This window comes from Helianthus annuus, chromosome 17, assembly GCF_002127325.2.
Source record: "Helianthus annuus cultivar XRQ/B chromosome 17, HanXRQr2.0-SUNRISE, whole genome shotgun sequence".
NCBI lineage: Eukaryota > Viridiplantae > Streptophyta > Magnoliopsida > Asterales > Asteraceae > Helianthus > Helianthus annuus.
In genome coordinates, this window is record NC_035449.2 from 183,959,767 (window position 1) to 183,978,705 (window position 18,939).

The following is an 18,939-nucleotide window of genomic DNA, read 5'->3' on the forward strand; positions in this document are numbered from 1 at the left end:
CAGGATTTATAATAGTGAATCATTTCAACCTGTGTGTACTTCTAGTAAATCTGAATCTGAGTGTAGAAATACTAAGTTAATAATTTATATTAACTTGTATTTTGAAATGAATTGAAAGGAAAAATGTAAAAACAAATATGTAAAAGAAAATTAGTCAAGAGAGAAAAAGAAAATGAGAAACAAAAGAGGCTTGGAGAAACTTCATTGAAACTTTTACCTAACAAACACTTATAATTTGCAAATCATTAAAGTTTGGTGGAAGATTTTCAAAAAAACTAAACAACACTAGCGCAAATGTATGTTGTAATTTGATATATATAATAATAACAAACCTAAACAAACTACACATATCAACCCACATGTCAATCTAGTTTAACATGAAACAATTACCAAACAATTTAAAATAAGGTAGTAAAGTGTATACAAATAGCTACCTTATGGGTTAAAAGAGTCATGTTGGTGAACTAATCGGTTGAAGTGTTGGGGTTGAGATCCTGTACAAACATTGCTAATTATAAGAACCGTAAGAACAGATCTGAACTATTGATAATTTAAATCAAGGGTTGATATTGATTATAAAAAAAAACCCTTATAATTAAAAGTTACTACTAAAAAATTAGGGGTAATTTTGTAAAATTGCTAGTCATTTGACCATTTTCCATTAAATACAAATTCCACCAAGGTTTTTAAACTAAAATAACTTTTATATACTTTATTATTTTTAAAAAAAAAATATATCATAAAATCAAGTATTTTTTTATCTTTAATATGAGTACCATATTGCTATACTTTTTTGTATTTATAAAAGTGATTTTTAAAAAAGTTAACAAAAGGTGTTTTATAATTGTGCTGATAACGTGCTGATTATGTGTTAATTACAAAATAATACAACCAAACACCAAAAGTAGATATAATCAGCACATCTGGTGTGCTGATAATGGAGAAGAATTGAGGTTGTTGTGCTGATGTCGTTTATGTTGATAATGGAGAACGATTGAGGATGATGTGCTGATAATGAAGAACGATTAAGCATGTTATGCTAATTATATAGTGTTGTGCTGATTATATTTTTTGTAATTATTTTTAATTAGTTTTAAATAAATATGGTCAAAAGGTCTAAATTACCCTTAAACTATTTTTTTATTGATAGACACTTGTCAATTATTTGTTGGTTCTTACGGTTCTTACAAACTTAAATGTTTGTATTTGATCCCATTCCTGAAGTGTTGAACACGAAAAACTAACTAGAACCAAACGCTTGACCCGAATCCCAAAGCTTGAGCCGTTTAAACTAGAAATTTTGATTTATTTGATTTCATTTTTCCGTATTGATACTCTTTACAATAAAAGATATGTCGACCAAACAAGTAGGTTTAACATATAAACACTAGGTTATAACTCCGTGTATTACACGGGTCGAATAAATGAATAAAACAATATATCTTTAAAAACCTCTTTTATTGAACGGGTTGAATAAATATAATTTTATATATTAAATAATAAAAAGTTATATCTATAAGAACCATATTGTACGGGTTGAATAAATATAATTTTATATACCAAATAAAAAAAGTTATATTTTTAAAACCGCTTGTTTTACACGAGTTGAATAAATGTAATATTGTTTACAAATAATAAAATAATACATCTTTAAGAAACCTCCTTTATTACACGGGTTGAATAAATGTAATTTTATATACCAAATAATAAAAAAGTTACATCTTTAAAAATATGTGTATTATACAGATTGAATAAATGTAATTTCCTTTACTAAATAATAAAATATATATATATATATATCCTTAAAAAACCTCGTGTATTGTACGAATTGAATAAATCTAATTTTATATATCAAATAATAAAAAGTTATATCTTAAAAAACCTCATCTATTACACGGGTTGAATAAATGTAATTTTGTATAGTAATAAAAAAGTATATCTATAAAAAAAACTAAGTGTATTACACAGGTTTATTAATTCTAATTTTATATACTAATGGATAATAATATTATTACTATTACTATTGTTATTATCATCTAATATAATATTTTGGTAAAATAATATAAATATAAATTTAATATTCAAACATAGATCATTGTGTAATTTTATCACCATACACGTGAATATTAGCCATAAACTATAAAAAAAATAATACCTCCAAAAGGGTTAGAAAAAAAGTCGTTGAGCGTTCAGATGTTAAAAATTACTTTTTGGGCTAAAAGGATAAAAGTGATATAACCACAGGGGCCAAAATCGTAATTTACTCTAATATCAATTTAGAGAACTAAGTTTGAATTCGAAGTAAATAGATAAATATAAAAGTAATAATTAAACTAAATAATATTTAGTAGAAGGATTATCTATAATTAATTAGAAGAGATTAAAGTAAAATTATAATTATTCATAAGACATGAATTAAACTAAATAATATTTAGCAGAAGGATTATCTATAATTAATTAAAAGAGATTAAACTAAAATTACAATTATCCATAAGACATGGCCTCCTCAAAGTGGTTTTCTTTTATTATATGTATATAGATAATACTCATCCCCTTTTAACAAACAGTTCAACCCGTAAACCGGTTAGGTCATCCCGAATAAGACTTGTGTAGCTAACATAGTTATTAAAAGCACTAGGCGCACTCAAGGCGCATAGGCCTTGCCTGGGGCTTAGGCGCAAAGCGTAAAAAAAGCGAGTGTCTGAGAAAAATAAAGCGCATAATGAAAAATATTAAAAAATATATTATGTATTAGAAAAAGAATATCATTCTTCAAATAAAATAAAGGTCTATTATGTAACACTTTATATCATCTAATTAGTACCAAAATATTAGTGTATTAGTGTAGAAAAGTAGTTTTCCTTGATTAAAAGTAGAAATTTGGCTAGAATATTGTCGGAATTTAGCCGGAAACTCTCCGAAATCTAGGAATCTTGCCAGAATGCGCGCCTGAACCATCACCTGGAGAGTTAAAGCGCAATTTCCTCAACTTAAAGCGCAACTACCTCGCCTCGCCTGAAAAATGGGTCTAGTGGCTTTTAACAACTATGGTAGCTAATCGTGCTCGGTTGACCCAGGACGTTTGTTGGTGTGAATTCTTCGTAACGCCATGAAACAACGCCGATATGGGCTCATATCGGACTACTAATTAAAACCATTTTAAACCCAATAGCCCAACATAAACCATATGGGCCTGCTACCCTAGCGGCGCGTGGGTCACCCTCCGAACACCCCGCCAGCAAGGTAAACATAAACGAATTAACAAAACACAAAAATCTAGGTCACGTCATCCCCATCCCCACTCACAAACCCCATCACGCGCCTCCATTCCCCCCAAAACCCTAGCGCGTGCACCCCACCCAACCCCTTAACCGCGTGACAACCACTCCACCTTTGCCAACGTATTGTTAACTATACAGACGAAAATCTGGTGATTGATTCCGATTACTTTTCATATATTCTTTCTCGAACATTCAAGTTTCCGATCACTTATTATTCGACTTCAACGGCGTCGTTTTATTAGTTTAAGTTTCCGATAACTTATTATACTACCTCAACGGCGTCGTTTTACAAATCAGATATTTTATAAATCAGATCGGAAGTTTGTTTGTTATAAACTTATAATTCTGTTGTGATTCTGTTGAAGAGTTTGTTTGCGTGTAGAACAAGTTAACGATGAAGGTGAACGTGAAGACGTTGAAGGGGACTCACTTTGAAATCGAAGTGAAAGTTGAAGATACGGTGAGTTTCTGTTATTGATTTCGGTTATTTTGTTGAGTTAATTTGATTAGTTAGGGTTTCGTGTTGTGTTTGATCGGAATTTAAGTTTAATTTTGTGTTTTCGTGTTCGGATTGTTTAATTTATTGTTGCTATGGTTTGAATTGGAAGAATTGAGATCGTGTTGTTGATTAATTTGATTTGTTAGGGTTTCATGTTGTGTTTGATCGGAATTTGAGTTTAATTTTGTGTTTTTGTTTTCGGATTGTTTAATTTAGTGTTGCTAGGGTTTGAATTGGAAGAATTGAGATCGTGTTGTTGATTAATTTGATTAGCTAGGGTTTCGTGTTGTGTTTGATCGGAATTTAAGTTTAATTTTGTGTTTTCCTGTTCGGATTGTTGTGTTTTCTATTGCTATGGTTTGAGATTAAAGGAATGTTTAATTTAATTGAGATCGTGTTGTGTTGTTGTTGATGGTTTTAGTTGAAATTCATGTTTTTTATGGAATTGGAATGTGATTACGGTTGATTGTGGTTGCAACTGTGTGTTGGTTAGTTGTTTGGAGTTGAATGAATAGATTTGGGGAATTAGGTTAACTCGAATGATTAAATTTTTTGGTTTTTGGAATTTAGTAGTGTGATATGGAATTGGTTGAGCTGTTATTACTGTGAATTCGTGTTTGATGTGATTTTTTGTTTTCGCGTCGAGATCGCTGTGTTCCCGAGTTTGATAAAGAAAAGAAAAGAAGAGAAAATGAATTAATAAGAGAAAAGAAAATGAGTGGAAAGAAAAGATTTAATGAAATATTGTGTTCCTGAGTTCGAAAGAAATGAGAAGAAAACTAAAGATTTTAGGTGTTAAAAATGTTTTCTTTCCAAATCTCTCCAATTTGGAAGGATTTAAAATGAAGGAAAATTATTTAGGTTTTCCTTCCGTTTCTCTACATTTCCTTCCTAAAAAGAACTCTAGAACACGAATTTTTTTAAATCCCTCCGAATCCTTTCTTTTCCTTCGTTAAATAGCGTTGCTTGGGTTTGAGTTGGAAAAAATTGAGATCATGTTGTGTTAGGTTCAGCTGCTGTTTTTTCACCAAATTGGAACGTGTAAACGGTTGATTGCGGTTGCAGTTGTATGTTTGTTAGTTGTTTGGACTCAAATGAGTAGATTTGGGGAATTAGGTTAACTTAAACCAATTAATAGTTAGGTGTTTGACAGGGAATCCTCTGGTTTGTTTAGAATTAGTCGAATTGTCATTACGGTGAATCCTCTGGTTTGTATAGAATTGAACTGTGGCGTATGGAATTAGTCAAATCGTTATCACTGTAAATTCATGTTTGATGTGATTAAATATGTTCATGCAGGTTGCAGATGTGAAGAAAACTATAGAAACATTGCAGGGAGCTGATGTTTATCCTGCTGCACAGCAGATGCTCATCCATCAAGGTAAAGTGCTAAAAGATGGAACCACCATGGAAGAAAACAAAGTTGCTGAAAATAGTTTCATCGTCATCATGTTATCGAAGGTAAAACTTAGCTTTCAGTTTACATTTTAACATTGCAGCATTTACGCTTAATCACATACAATTAATCGCAGAACAAGAGCTCCCCTGCTGCTGGAGCTTCATCAGCTGCAACTGTCCCAAAGGTACTAATTTAGGGTTTATGAAATCTCAATAGTTTAGTCATCAAAGCCGTCGTATAAGCTTGTTTATTGATATTAGCAATTATGTTATGTGGAAACCAGGCCACTGAGACAAGTTCAGCGACTGCTCCTACTCCAGTGGCGGCACCACCTCCTCCGCCTCCTGCAACTGTGACACCAACCCCAGCACCGTAAGCTTTAGCTTCTGTTTTGTTCTTTTATTTACGAGTAAAATGCCATTTTCGTCCAAAGGTTTGTTTTTCCACATCTGGATCCAAAAGGTTTGAAATCTTGCCATTTTCATCCGGATCCTTAACTCCATCCATTTTTCTCCGTTAAGACAGGGGTATGTCTTTTTTGTTAACTTGAAGGGTAATTCGTTTTTTTAGGGGTATTCGGTCTTATTACATAAAGTGAAAAAGACCGAATTGCCCTTTAAGTTAACAAAAGAGACGGAAATATCCCCGACTTAATGGAGAAAAATGGATGGAGTTAACGAGTCGGATGAAAATGGCAAGATTTCAAACCTTTTAGATCTAGATGCGGAAAACCAAACCTTTGGACGAAAGTCGCAAAACTAGCCAAACCTCAGGGACGAAATGGCATTTTAGTTTTTATCCTATTTTATATCCATCTTCAAGCTGTTTGATGATATTAACCATGTGTAATAGGGTATCAACTCCGGCCGCAAACCCAACATCTGAAAACGCGTATGGGGAAGTAGCATCGAATCTTGTTTCAGGAAACAATTTAGAGGGTGCGATCCAGCAGATTCTTGATATGGGTGGGGGTACTTGGGATAGGGATACTGTTGTTCGTGCTCTTCGTGCTGCTTTCAACAATCCAGAAAGAGCTGTTGAATATTTGTATTCGGTAAAACTTAAGACCTTAACATCTTTTAAAAATTTCTAAATCTGAATATATAAATACTAGGTTAAAACCCCGTGTATTACACGGGTTGAATAAAATAAATATAGTTAATAATAAAGATTAAAATATTATAAAATAAATTTTGTGACAACATATTGTTGATTTTTTTAATAAAAGTTATAAAATTGAATAATAAAATCTGAAAGAGAGTGAAATAAGAGGGAAAATAAATCTTCGGCTAACTAAATTATAACATATGACGCAAAATAATAATAATAATGATAATAACAACAACAAAAACATTGTAAATAAAATAAATTACCTCTAGAATATAAAAGAAAACCGTCACCTTAAGAATTTTCATAAAATTATTATGAAATTTATAAATTAATCAAATAAATTCAGTTAGGAAATATCTAATATAACTTCTAATAAGTTAATGCCACATCTTAACACATCATTTAGTTTATTTATTTCTTTTTAATATTTGAGGGCGTGTCACCGAAATAATATATGGAATTTGTGTGAAATATATATAAACAAAACAAAATATTTTTGTGTTACACGGGAATAGGTATTATACAAAACCGTAGCCATCCTTTAATTTTTGTGTAATATATCTGTAAACACATTTTTAAATTATGTTAAATTCATTGCATAAGATATCTCACCTATGCAACGCATCCTCTCAGTTTCAGAAGATTACAAATTCAATGTCATGATTTTATATCATCTTTCTTAAAGCCAAATTTATATATAAAGAATGCATAAAATAAAAAAAGAAAACCTTATCTATAATTATATGTAAAGAATGCATATTATCTATAGTTATAGTTTATCACTTATCAATTACAAAACATATAAATAATATTTAAACTAAAAAAATCTGTAAAACATAAAATAAAACTTACCTATAATTATGGCTCATTTTGTGGGAAAAAAATACATATTTATTAATTAGAGATAAATAAATCAGTGGGAAAACAACTATGAGGATGCGTAGGAATGCGACACGTGTCCCAAAACAGGTTTCTTTTATTATATAGTATAGATAACATGTGATCATATTATATGCTATGTTAGGGCATACCGGAGTCGGCTGATCTTCCTCCAGCACCGGGAGCTCCAGCTGTGCCGCCAGTTCAGCCCGCACAAGCACCACCAGCAGCTGCTGCAGCAGCTTTGCCAACTGGACCAAATGCAAATCCCTTGAATCTTTTTCCTCAGGTATACGGGAGTCAGCTGTTCATCAACTGTATTTCATTTTCTTTAATAACTAGTAAAATTACCCGTGCGTTGTAGCGGGAGTTTGGTTGACATCGGTTCGGTTCATTACGGTATCGATACGATACCGGCACCCGGTATAACAACGGAAAGAGAAAAACATAAAAATAAAGTCGAAAGAAAAGTTTATTGAAGTTTAGCGGTGGTTTGATAACTTTATTAAAGTTTAGGGTCTAAGAAGTAAACTGCAGGGGGTGAAAGTGTAAAAGGTGTGGATGCTATATTACTATCAAATAATTAAATTAAATTAAATTTTGGTATAATAGGGTATTCCTGACATGGGTGGGAATGCACCTGCGGGTGCTGCTGGCAACCTGGATTTCCTGCGCAACAGCCAACAGTTTCAAGCTTTCCGTGCAATGGTGCAAGCTAATCCACAAATCTTGCAGGTATTGAATGACACTCTCTTTCTATATATATATATATATGTTTGTTTTTGTGTGTGTACTCATAAATGATTACGTGCACAGCCTATGCTCCAAGAGTTAGGGAAGCAGAATCCTCAGCTGGTGAGACTCATCCAAGAGCATCAGGCTGATTTCCTTCGCTTAATTAACGAACCCGTCGAAGGCGGAGAGTATGTTTTTACCTATCACTGCATTCATGCCAATTTAGTTATTTACGGGTCAATTCGGGTTATGTTTTATATATAAGGGGTCAAATGTGTAACATGAAAAACTTTTTTTTATTGAAATAAAATAATTTTAGTAATCATATCTGACGCACTAGATGTTTATTGAAATATCAGGAATCCATTCGGACAGCTGGGGGCAGGGATGCCACAGACGGTAACAGTCACACCAGAGGAGCGTGAAGCTATTGAACGAGTAAGTTTTACGTTTACACCTACACCTATGATGGTATATGTAGATTGTATGAACTAATCACATTTCCTTTTATTCTTTTTGTTTCTTAATTATCTTCAGCTTGAAGCGATGGGATTTGACAGAGCTCTAGTATTGGAGGTGTTTTTCGCGTGCAACAAAAACGAAGAACTGGCTGCTAATTACCTTCTCGACCACATGCACGAGTTTGAAGACTAGTTTAAATGAAGGTGGTGAATTTACATTTTAAACCCTGGCTCCCCTCGCTGGTTATTCACTTTCTTTTGTGCTTTTGGGTGACCCGAAGTGTATGCACTTGCTCTGTTATCTTTTTTATATTTGGGTGCGTATACTTTAGGATATATGGGAGGATTAAAATTGAAATGCAACTAAAGTTTCTGTCTGGTTACTTTTGCCGTCGTTATGTTGGTCTAACTTTGCAGTTAAATAACTGGTGTTAGATCACTGCATTTGAATCTATGATTACTGTTATTAATTGAGGTCGGGAGTATTTAAGTTTTTAACGGTTAGGTGGGTCAACAAATTAGAAAGGGTTTTAAACGGATCTGAGCTTACTCAGCTCCGCTAGTTGGCTAATATAAAAATGGATTTCGACCTATTCAAGTTGTATACGGTTAACCAAATTCAAAATTTTATTTAACTGATAGCCGGAAACTGAGAAGCGAATTAGTTATTTGGTTCGATTTTCTTTTCAGTTTCAGATTGGTCTATTTATTAGCTTATGGTTCATGAACCAAGTTAGACTACTTTAAAGTTTCCTAATCTTGCATGTTGAGTTTTGTTTATAGTCGAGGGTATGAGTACACTTGAACGGGTAGTTCAACGTTCTATGGTTTCTACTGTAGTGGATGTATCTTGTACGAAGTCAGTAGGGTTGTTCACGAGCCAAGCTCGGGTTAAGCTAGGTTCAACTTGAGCTCGAAACCATATGAGCCCAACTTGGCTTGAAATACCTCAGGATTCTTGATCACTAATAGCATACAGAGACAACAATGCTTTCAGAAGCCAGAGATGAAGATTTTGGACGTGAAGGTGAGGTAACAGCCGCACCGTGCACATGCTTTTGAACATGGTGAGATATGTTAAGTAGATATCTGTCTAGTGAGCCAACATACAAGCTTATATCAGCTTTGGCTGATCTAAATAAGCTTATATCAGGCTTTTCTTACGCCTCATGTTGTGTCAAGAAGCATTGATGGTTTTTTACTATAGCTCTCACGTCTTCATAATTAGTTACTTGATGCTGATTTTATAAAAAGGGTATGAATAAGGCAATGAACCTTAATCTTTCTAATATGACACTTCCATAAAGAATTTATTATCAATACAAAAAAAGTAAGATGATATAAAAACTCAGGCAAATTTCCATGCAAAAAATCCTATAAATTGTTGCCCTTTTAGTAAAAGAGAGATAATATCATTCAATTAGCAAATATTATTAGCCTATTACCATGAAACCATAAGATCTTTGCAAGTAACATGATCAGGCATAGGATCTTTGACTTCAATAACTCAATGACTAAAAGGGTCTTTTGTAGCGGTACCAATGTGTTAAATAAAGCTTCCTATTTCCAAGTGGTGAAGGTTCAATCTCCGTGGTGACAAAAAAAAAGTTGTAGTTTAGTGGTAAAATTAGATATAGTATGTGCGTTAGTGTTCTAAAAACAGGACTAAAAATCTAAAGCCTTAATATCCAAATTTAGTAATCCACTCCTTATGAGTTATGTTGCAATATTTTACTTTGAATATATTATGAATTAGTAATACATAAGCTTGTTTGTGTGAGTTACAAGTTTACAACACACGAAACGGACTAGGACATATGAGTAGGATCTTATGATCCTTTTTCAATCTTACAATCTCGATCTTGAGATGAAATGATACCGATCAAGATATCGATGTTGACAAGCCATAGTTTTGCTCATACCCACGACTTTATTTAGCTATTTTTTTTTATCTCGGTATCATATTAAGTTTAATCGAATGCAACAAAATGATTCCAAGTGACGATGTAGCCAAGGTTGCCTAATATGGCATGCTAATAATCGAATTGCTCGATTGTGTGACAGAGATCTAAAGAAGTTATTTAGCCATAGAATAATATGCTTGGTTCTAGATTAAGAATACACTTTACTTAATACAACTCGATTTACGACATAACTCAAGAAGAAGGCTAGTATTCTCTTGGAGTAGCTATGAGTTTTGATTCTTGCTAAAGTGACTATAGGCACTGGCCAAGCTTGACAATGAAGACGGGGGGGAGGGGGGGGGGGGCGAAAACGTATATACCCAAAAATTTCTATAGAACCGGGGGTCAAAAACGTATATACCCAAAAATTTCTATACGGAAACTACATATATAACACTACTGAGCGAAAAGTTCGGGGGGTCGGACGTCCCTACAGCCCCTCTTAAGATGCGCCCCTAACTATAGGTAGGGTTAGAATATTATAGAAATGCTTTGACGTGCACTTTGAAAGTGATTATGTGATACCGAATATTTAAAATCATGTAATGGATTGAAGAATATAGTGCTCGGGTGTGCTTTTATTGCTTGAAGTTGTAATGATTTGACGAATTTTGATTATTTAACAAGTTAATAGACATAGAGAAAAAAAAATTACATGGAGGACGTTGTGTAAGATGAGAATAAAAGTATCTTACTTACTTTTAGATTACAAAAGGATGGACACCTTTAATTTCATGTTTATATATGAGAGTGGAAAGATAGACATTGACGATTGAATAATGCCTTATGTGTGTCAAACACGCTAGGTTTGGTCTACCAGCACCAAATTATCTAGAATTTCAGTTAACATTTATTGACCGTTACAGAATCCATTATCAGAGCAGGCGGGGTGGTGCGTGATACCACCCCATCACGCGTTAATCTATCACGCTACACCGCCGCCGCCCCTTTCATCACACATGCAAAACTTAACGCGTTGAATGTATAACGCGTTGGAAATCAAAAAATGGACCGTTGATGGGTGACCGTTGGGGGGGGGGGGAATGAACGTTGGGGTTTTTTTTTTTTTTTTTTTGAATGTTTTATATAAATCTATTTTACCCAATACATTTCATACCAAAATTTATCCAACTCACTTCAAAAAATCATATAATTCTCCATTTGATTTCAAAAAATATTTTTACAAGAAACATGGAAGGTTCAAGCAAGAGAGGTGGGGGTTCGTAAAAAAGAGGTTCGGGTACGAAGAAAAATCCCGTAAGACCCAAGGTTCGAGCGAATCTTGGCGAGCCGACGCGCTTTAGGTTGCAAGACGAACCCGACCAAGTCCCACCTTTTCATACCCAACAATATCCACCCTTTCAAACCCAACAATATCCACCCTTTCAATCGCAAACCTATCAAAACCAACTGTTCGTCCCACCGTTTCAACCTCACCAATTTCAACCCCAAACGTATCAAACCCAACCCCACCAACTCGACCCACTACTAGAAACCAACACCGTCATCCATCATTTTGCAAACGCGTAGCGTGAACCACAACAAAGTCTTGACGACGATGAAGATGATGATTACGTTCAAGAACAACAACAATAAGAAGAGGAAGAGGAAGAAGAAGAAAATGATGACGTTCAAGAAATCGTCCCAACCGTCCGACAACCATGGACGAGCGAGGAGGAGGTGTCGTTGGTGCAGGCGTATTTGCACATCTCGGAGAGCAGGAAACATGGCAACGAGCAAAGAAAGGATGCGTTTTGGAGACGGGTCATTAATCATTTTAGGCAACTTCCCGGTGCAAGGATACGAAACATGGACCAAATGACGTCGAAGTGGACGGATTTGAACGGGAAAATTAGTAAGTTCAACGCTTGTTTCATTCAAAAGGTATGTTTTTTATTAAAGTTTAAATCTTTTTTCATTGAAAACTGTTTTTTATTAAAAAAAAAACAGAAACAGTTTTTATTTTTTTTTAAAACATAAACAGTTTAAAAAAAACAGAAACAGTTTTTTAAAAGAAAAAAACAGAAACAGTTTTAAAAAAAAACAGAACAGTTTTATAAAAAAATCAGAAACAGTTTTTTTTAAAAAAAAAAACAGAAACAGTTTTATAAAAAACAGAAACATTTTTTTTTAAACAGAATTTTTTTTTTAAAACAGAAAACTGTTTTTTTATAAAAAACAGAAAACTGTTTTTTTTTATAAAAAACAGAAAAGTGTTTATTTTTTTAAAAACAGATTTTTTTTTAAAACATAACCTTTTATATTTTTTGTATAACCGAAACCCACAAAGTGGAGCGAGCGAGGCGACAATCATGCGACAAGCCACTGAAATGTATTGCGATGTCTACAAAAAGATGAGTTTTCCACACGTGGCGACATGGGAAGTTGCGAGAAATCACCCGAAGTGGGTCCCCGTTGAGTTGGTTGACATGCGTGGTCCTACGGCTCCAAAAAAACGAGGAGGTTCGAAAAGATCAAAGACATCCGATTCGGGGAACTACACGACTTCCGCGTCGGATAACTTGCCCGAAATGAACTTAAACGACGACCCCCTTGACGAACTCGATCAACCCGTTGACGACCCCGTCGAAGAAGATACACCTACAAGGCCACGCCGCAGGAGAGGTGGTGAATCATCAAGCAAAGGGAAGGAAACGGTGGCGGAGTCGATCTTTAGAATCGAAGAGGAGAAAATGGCCCGATACAAGAAGGCCGAAGAAAGAAAAGATATAATTATGTCCGCAAAAGTTGAACGCGAGCAGGCGTACAAGGAACACTTGAAAACGGTTGAAAGACAAAATGATTTAAAAATCTTGTGTGAAAAGCACAACCATCTCGACGAACCGTTTAAGTCAATTGTCATTCAACAAAAGCGCGAGATTTGCGCAAAGTGGGGTTGGGAGATGCCACCTGTTTAGTTTTTTTTTTTCCAATGTTTAGTTGTTTTTTTATTTTGCTATGTAATTTATTTTTTAAGTTTAATGAAATTTATCTTTTAGTGTTTCATTGTTAATTTCTAATTTTAAAATGAAAATTAAAAAAATTTGGAAGTGATAGAATTCCATCACTAGTGATACCACCCCCCTACATTTCTATCACTAGTGATAGAATATTGGGTGATGACATGGTATAATTTGATTGGATAGTGGGAGTGATAGAAATCTATCACTAGTGACCACCCCTCCTCCCCTTATGCTAATAACTTCAACTTAATGAATTGGCAGAAGGTTAGTAAAAGAGTCGAAATTAACACTAAAGATGAGCATTCGGTACATGTGCCATTTTTCACGTATTTGAGACCTGTACCGGTTCAAAACGATATTGGTATCTTGGTAGAATTTTCCTATTGGTACCGTACTAGTTATTTTTAATACCGGTAACATTACCCATTTTTCTCATTTTTCAATACAAGTATTGGTTACTATGTTCATCCCTAATTAACACTTGCTACTATGTTAGGTTAGTGGTTGTTTGTTTACCTCTTAATGAGGCTCTTTTAATGGTTCAGACATCTTAATAGTTCAACACTTAATGATTCAGACTATTTGTTTCGCTAGCAGATGTCTGAATGGTTAAGACATTTGCCTCTGAATGGTTAAGCATTAGTCTGAATGGTTAAGACCTCTAATTTAAATTGGTCAGATATTTGTCTCTGAACAGTTAAACATTATATTTGGCTCTTAATAGTTCAGACCTCTTACTGGTTCAGCACTTAATGGTTCACACCTCTTACTGTTTCAGAACTTAATCATTCAGAAGCTGGCAAACATCACCTTAGGGGCTGTTTGGCAACATTTGAATGGTTAAGTGTTGAACCAGTAAGAGGTCTGAACCATTAAGTGTTGAACTAGTAAGAAGTCTGAACCATTAAGAGCCTGTATGATGCTTAACCATTCAGAGGCAAATCTCTGACCAATTCAGATTAGTGGTCTTAACCATTCAGAGGCAAATGTCTAAACCATTCAGATATCTGCTTGTGAAACAAACAGTCTGAACCATTAAGTACTGAACCAATAAAAGGTCTGAAGAGCTTCAATAAAAAAACCATAGTGTCAATTTGTTTAAAGTATAGGGTTCAAAACCGCAACTCCCACCGTCTAAATTGATTAATATTAATATATTAATATATAGTGTAAACCTAAATCTTGTTATAAACACGCACGCAAAGTTCCATCATCTTCGTGGAAGGCGCGAAACAAAACCACCTGTTGTACCCCCAATATATAATAATATTATTATTATCAATCAAACGTACAAAATCTCCGATTTTTCAGTGTTTACCATACACAAAATTCAATGGCTCTCCTTTCATACTTCACCTCCAACAACAATCGAGAAAAGTAAGCATTTCCATTTCTCCCTTTTTCAATTTTCGGTTTCTCTGATGATCAGATCAGAGGCTGAATTTTGATTGTGTTGTTACAGTGGTAGGATCCGGACGATGAAAAATGAAGACGTTAATAATGATCGGAAGGATTCTAGAAAAGAATCTCCGCTTTCTGCCATCGCACAAGCGTTTGAGGAGATTTCGGATTTGATTAACAAAGGCGGTGATGTTGATGATCTGCGATTGAAGCCGTTTTGTGAGGCGTGTAGTAAGGTTTCTGTGTTGTTTAGTTGCCTTGGTATTGCTTTTAAGTTTGCTGAAATGGAATACACCGCTAAGGTATGTTTCTTTCTTTATTGTTTATTATATGATGATGATTGATTTGTTTTTATTGATTGGTGTAATGTAATTGGTGTAGTTTTATGTAATTGGATCTAGAATTAAGACAAGCTTTAGGGAAAATTATAAAAATATCACTTTTCGGTCGTTTTCAAAGTAGTCTCAACTACCTCACCAAAAAAGCGAGGCTTAGTTCGTCTCGAAAAGAGTGTAGGCTTAGCCGTCTGAGTCGTCTCGTAAAGAGTGTAGGCTTAGTCATCTCAACCATTCAGTTGCCTTGAAAAAAAGTGTAGGCTTAGTTGTCTCGAAAAGAGTGTAGGCTTAGCCGTCTGAGTCGTCTCGTAAAGAGTGTAGGCTTAGTCATCTCAACCATTCAGTTGCCTTGAAAAAAGTGTAGGCTTAGTTGTCTTAGTCACTACGCAAAAAGTGTAGGCTTGGCCGTCTAGGCACCTCGCAAAAAGTGTAGCAAAAAGAGTGTAGGCTTAGCCGTCTCGGTCGCCTTGAAAAGAATGTAGACTTAGCCATCTCAACCATTTAGCTACCTTGAAAAAAATGTAAGAAGTCTGAACCATTAAGTGCTGAACCAGTAAGAGGTCTAAACCATTAAGTGTTGAACCAGTAAGAGGTCTAAACCATTAGAGCCAGTATAATGCTTAACCATTCAGAGGCAAATGTTTGACCATTTTAGATTATAGGTCTTAACCATTCAGACTCAGTATAATGCTTAACCATTCAGAGGCAAATGTCTTAACCATTCAGACATATGCTCGTGAAACAAACAGTCTGAACCATTAAGTGCTGAACCAATAAGAGGTCTGAACCATTAAGAACTCCATTAATAGGTAAACAAACATCCCCTTAGTCGTTTTAGCCACTTTGCAAAAAGTGTAGGTTTGGCCTCTAGGCACCTCGCAATAAGTGGAGCTAAATCCTAGTTATATCAGCCGGTGGAGCTGATGTGACAGTTTCTGATTGGTGGAAATAAGACTGACTACTTTGGAAAAGGCTGGAAAGTGATCTTTGTATTGGAAAGTATTTTTGTAATTTTCTTGAAGTTTTATGTTGTATGATCTAAAAGTTAGGTTTTAGACATTATATGTTTAGAATTAGTCATGTAATTGGGATCTAGAATGGAGAAAAACTAGAAAAGTTTTATGTTAGTCAAATGAAAGCCCTAAAATATGAACTAAAAGTTAGGTTTCAGACCCATTGAAGGTGCATATAGATATAATGATATAAAGTTAAGATTCTTGAGTCAGATCAGGTATTTAATACGTCAATAATTCGGTATTCATCTTTTAAAAATAGTCAATGTTCAAAGATGTTAAAAAGAATCGGGACCGTTAGAAAAATATGCTATGGGCTCCATAAGCATATAATGCCACTTTCGCACTTTATAGAAAAATGCCATAAGCATATTTCTATGATGAGTTCTCAACGTCGTTACATTTATGAGTTTATCTTTTGTTTATGTGGGGGTGTGTTAAATATTGACTCGGTTTTAAGTCGACTATTGTGCAATGTGCATGACAACGATGGTAGGATAGAGACGTATAACCACTTTATGTATTATAGTCAAAGAAATATATACAAGTGTTTATACGGTTTTCGCAGTTGTGTACTTAAAGATGCTTTGGGCTCCTATAGACTATAGCATATGATGCCACTTTCGCACTTTAAAGAAAGATGTCATATAACATATTTATCTAATAACTTCTTACTTCTCGAATTCATTGCTCATATATTCTTCTTTTAAAGAAAGATGCCATATAACATATTTCTCTAATAACTTCCCGAATTCATTACTCCTATATTCTTCTTTTAAAGAAAGATGCCATATAACATATTTCTTTAATAACTTCTGGAATTCATTACTCCTATATTCTTCTTTTAAAGTGCCATATAACATATGTATCTAATAGCTTCTCGAATTCATTACTCTTATATTCTTCTTTTAAAGAAAGATGCCATATAACATATTTCTCTAATAACTTCTCAAATTCATTACTCCTATATTCTTCTTTTACAGAAGGGAAATTGGCGTGTAATAATCTCACCTAGACCTTATTGGCCATTAATAATCCCACCTCAGAATATTCCCCCCACCAGTCCCACCTTTCACCTATTTTTCCTACAATGGTCCCCCGTTAAAAAAACTTAATGGAGTTAAGCTTTTTTTCCAAATTACAAACAGATTTTTTAGGGCTTTTGATTAGAACGACGATACGGGTCCATTGATGTAAAACTTGCCTCGAAACGGTGCTCCAAACGATGAAAACGGCGCTTCAATTCGGGTGTTTAAATTTCCAGTTAACCAAAATCAAATCACTTGGAGCACCATTTCGAAGTAAGTTTTACATCAATGGACTCGTATCGTATCATCGTTCTGATCAAAAGCCCTAAAAAATTTGTTTGTAATTTAGAAAAAAGCTTAACTCCGTTAAGTTTTTTAATGGGGGACTATTGTAGGAAAAAACAGGTGAAAGGTGGCACTGGTGGGGGGAATATTTTGAGGTGGGATTATTAATGGCCAATAAGGTCTAGGTGGGATTATTACAGGCCAATTCCCCTTTAAAGAAACATGCTATATAACATATTTATCTAATAACTTCTCGAATATATTACTCCTGTATTCTTCTTTTTTTATGTGGGTGCATTTATTACATAATCAATTTTAAGTGGAGAACTGCGACAAATATAGTGGGATAGAGAATGAGAGGTGGTTATATGGTTACGTAACCGCCTTATCAATCGCCGATGAACGACCATGTACAAATGTTTATATGATTTTATATTGAATGAACCTCTCATGCATGTGCTTCATATATCATTTGTTGTGGGTTCTTTTTTTTTTTTTTTTTTTTTTTGTGGTGAAGCAGCTTCAATAAGCTAAGTTGATGATTGATGGTTTTCAGGTGGGTGATCTTCTTGAAGCATCAAAGAAGTTCAACACTTTAAGTAGTGTAGTTGACTTTGACCTAAAAAACAAGACGGTAAAATCACAAGGGAGCCATACTCGCAACCTCCGTAGAGTTAGGCAAGGTCTAGATCTCATACGAGAATTGTTCCAGAATTTTTTATCAGCCGAGTACGTTTTTTCTCCCGTTTTACATCGTCTTGCACCATATAAATTCCAATTTCTTGGCAATTTTATTTTATTTTTTTTGTGATTTTTCAGGAAATATTCACTTAAAAAAGCAGCTACAACAGCATATCAACAAGTATGCGCACCATACCACACATGGGCAGTTAGAACTGCGGTTTCTGCGGGAATGTGTACTCTTCCAACAAGGGAACAACTTCTATTGAACCTAAATGAAACCGGTTAGTCTCGTGAATTAATTATTAATGAGCGTTCTTCCCTTGATATGTTTTATTTTATAACAGATAAATCAGCGGATAAAGAAATGAGGAGATATATTAAAGCTTCAAGTGATGTTATAAAAATCATTGATAATCTATATATTTCTAGAGGAATTACATTGGATTGGTGATTTTGTATGATCTAAGACGGGTCGGGTCGGGTTAGATTATGCACACAATATCTAGACTTGATTTCTTGTAACTTATAATAATCTCTAACCTGGGTGCCCTTGTGCCAACCCCCTTTCTCTTCTAACATAATGTTGCTAATTTGATATCTAGTTGTGTAAAGATTTCTTTGGATGCTTTGTATAGTTGGAGTTCCTACTTGGGGTCTATTTTTTAGCTTTCGAGGGGACGGGTTTAGGGTTGGGTTTGGCTTGAAAATCAATGCTACGCTTGAACTTGGTTCGATACCTTGGCTGAATTATGATAAAACGGGCTTGAATTTCGGCTCAGGCTCGGTTTAAAAAGCTCGAATAATGAACGTATTTCGAATAGTTATATGCGAACGTTAAATTTTTTATATTAAATTAATACGTCAAAAAGGATATATAAATAACATGTCGAAGAGGGTATAAT

General features: G+C 34.4%; 2 protein-coding genes across 3 annotated transcripts; both read left to right on the top strand.

The window, feature by feature from the left end:
* Positions 1–3,299: 3,299 nt before the first annotated feature.
* LOC110925869 (ubiquitin receptor RAD23d) lies at positions 3,300–8,834 on the top strand. Of its 2 annotated transcripts, XM_035986410.1 has the most exons (11): positions 3,300–3,430; positions 3,664–3,741; positions 5,080–5,241; positions 5,313–5,363; positions 5,463–5,551; positions 6,032–6,233; positions 7,314–7,457; positions 7,781–7,903; positions 7,985–8,091; positions 8,263–8,341; positions 8,441–8,834. In XM_035986410.1, exons 2-11 carry the CDS (start codon positions 3,676–3,678, stop codon positions 8,555–8,557), a joined length of 1,140 nt encoding a protein of 379 aa, XP_035842303.1. In that variant the 5' UTR covers positions 3,300–3,430; positions 3,664–3,675; the 3' UTR covers positions 8,558–8,834. The 2 variants fall into 2 exon arrangements, with proteins under 2 accessions (XP_035842303.1, XP_022025376.1); XM_022169684.2 differs by having other exon boundaries at positions 3,430–3,741.
* A 5,655-nt stretch (positions 8,835–14,489) lies between these two features.
* Positions 14,490–18,648, top strand: LOC110922154 (ACD11 homolog protein). Its single transcript, XM_022166468.2, has 5 exons — positions 14,490–14,668; positions 14,754–14,994; positions 17,910–18,082; positions 18,173–18,318; positions 18,382–18,648. Exons 1-5 carry the CDS (start codon positions 14,625–14,627, stop codon positions 18,486–18,488), a joined length of 711 nt encoding a protein of 236 aa, XP_022022160.1. The 5' UTR covers positions 14,490–14,624; the 3' UTR covers positions 18,489–18,648.
* Positions 18,649–18,939: the final 291 nt, after the last annotated feature.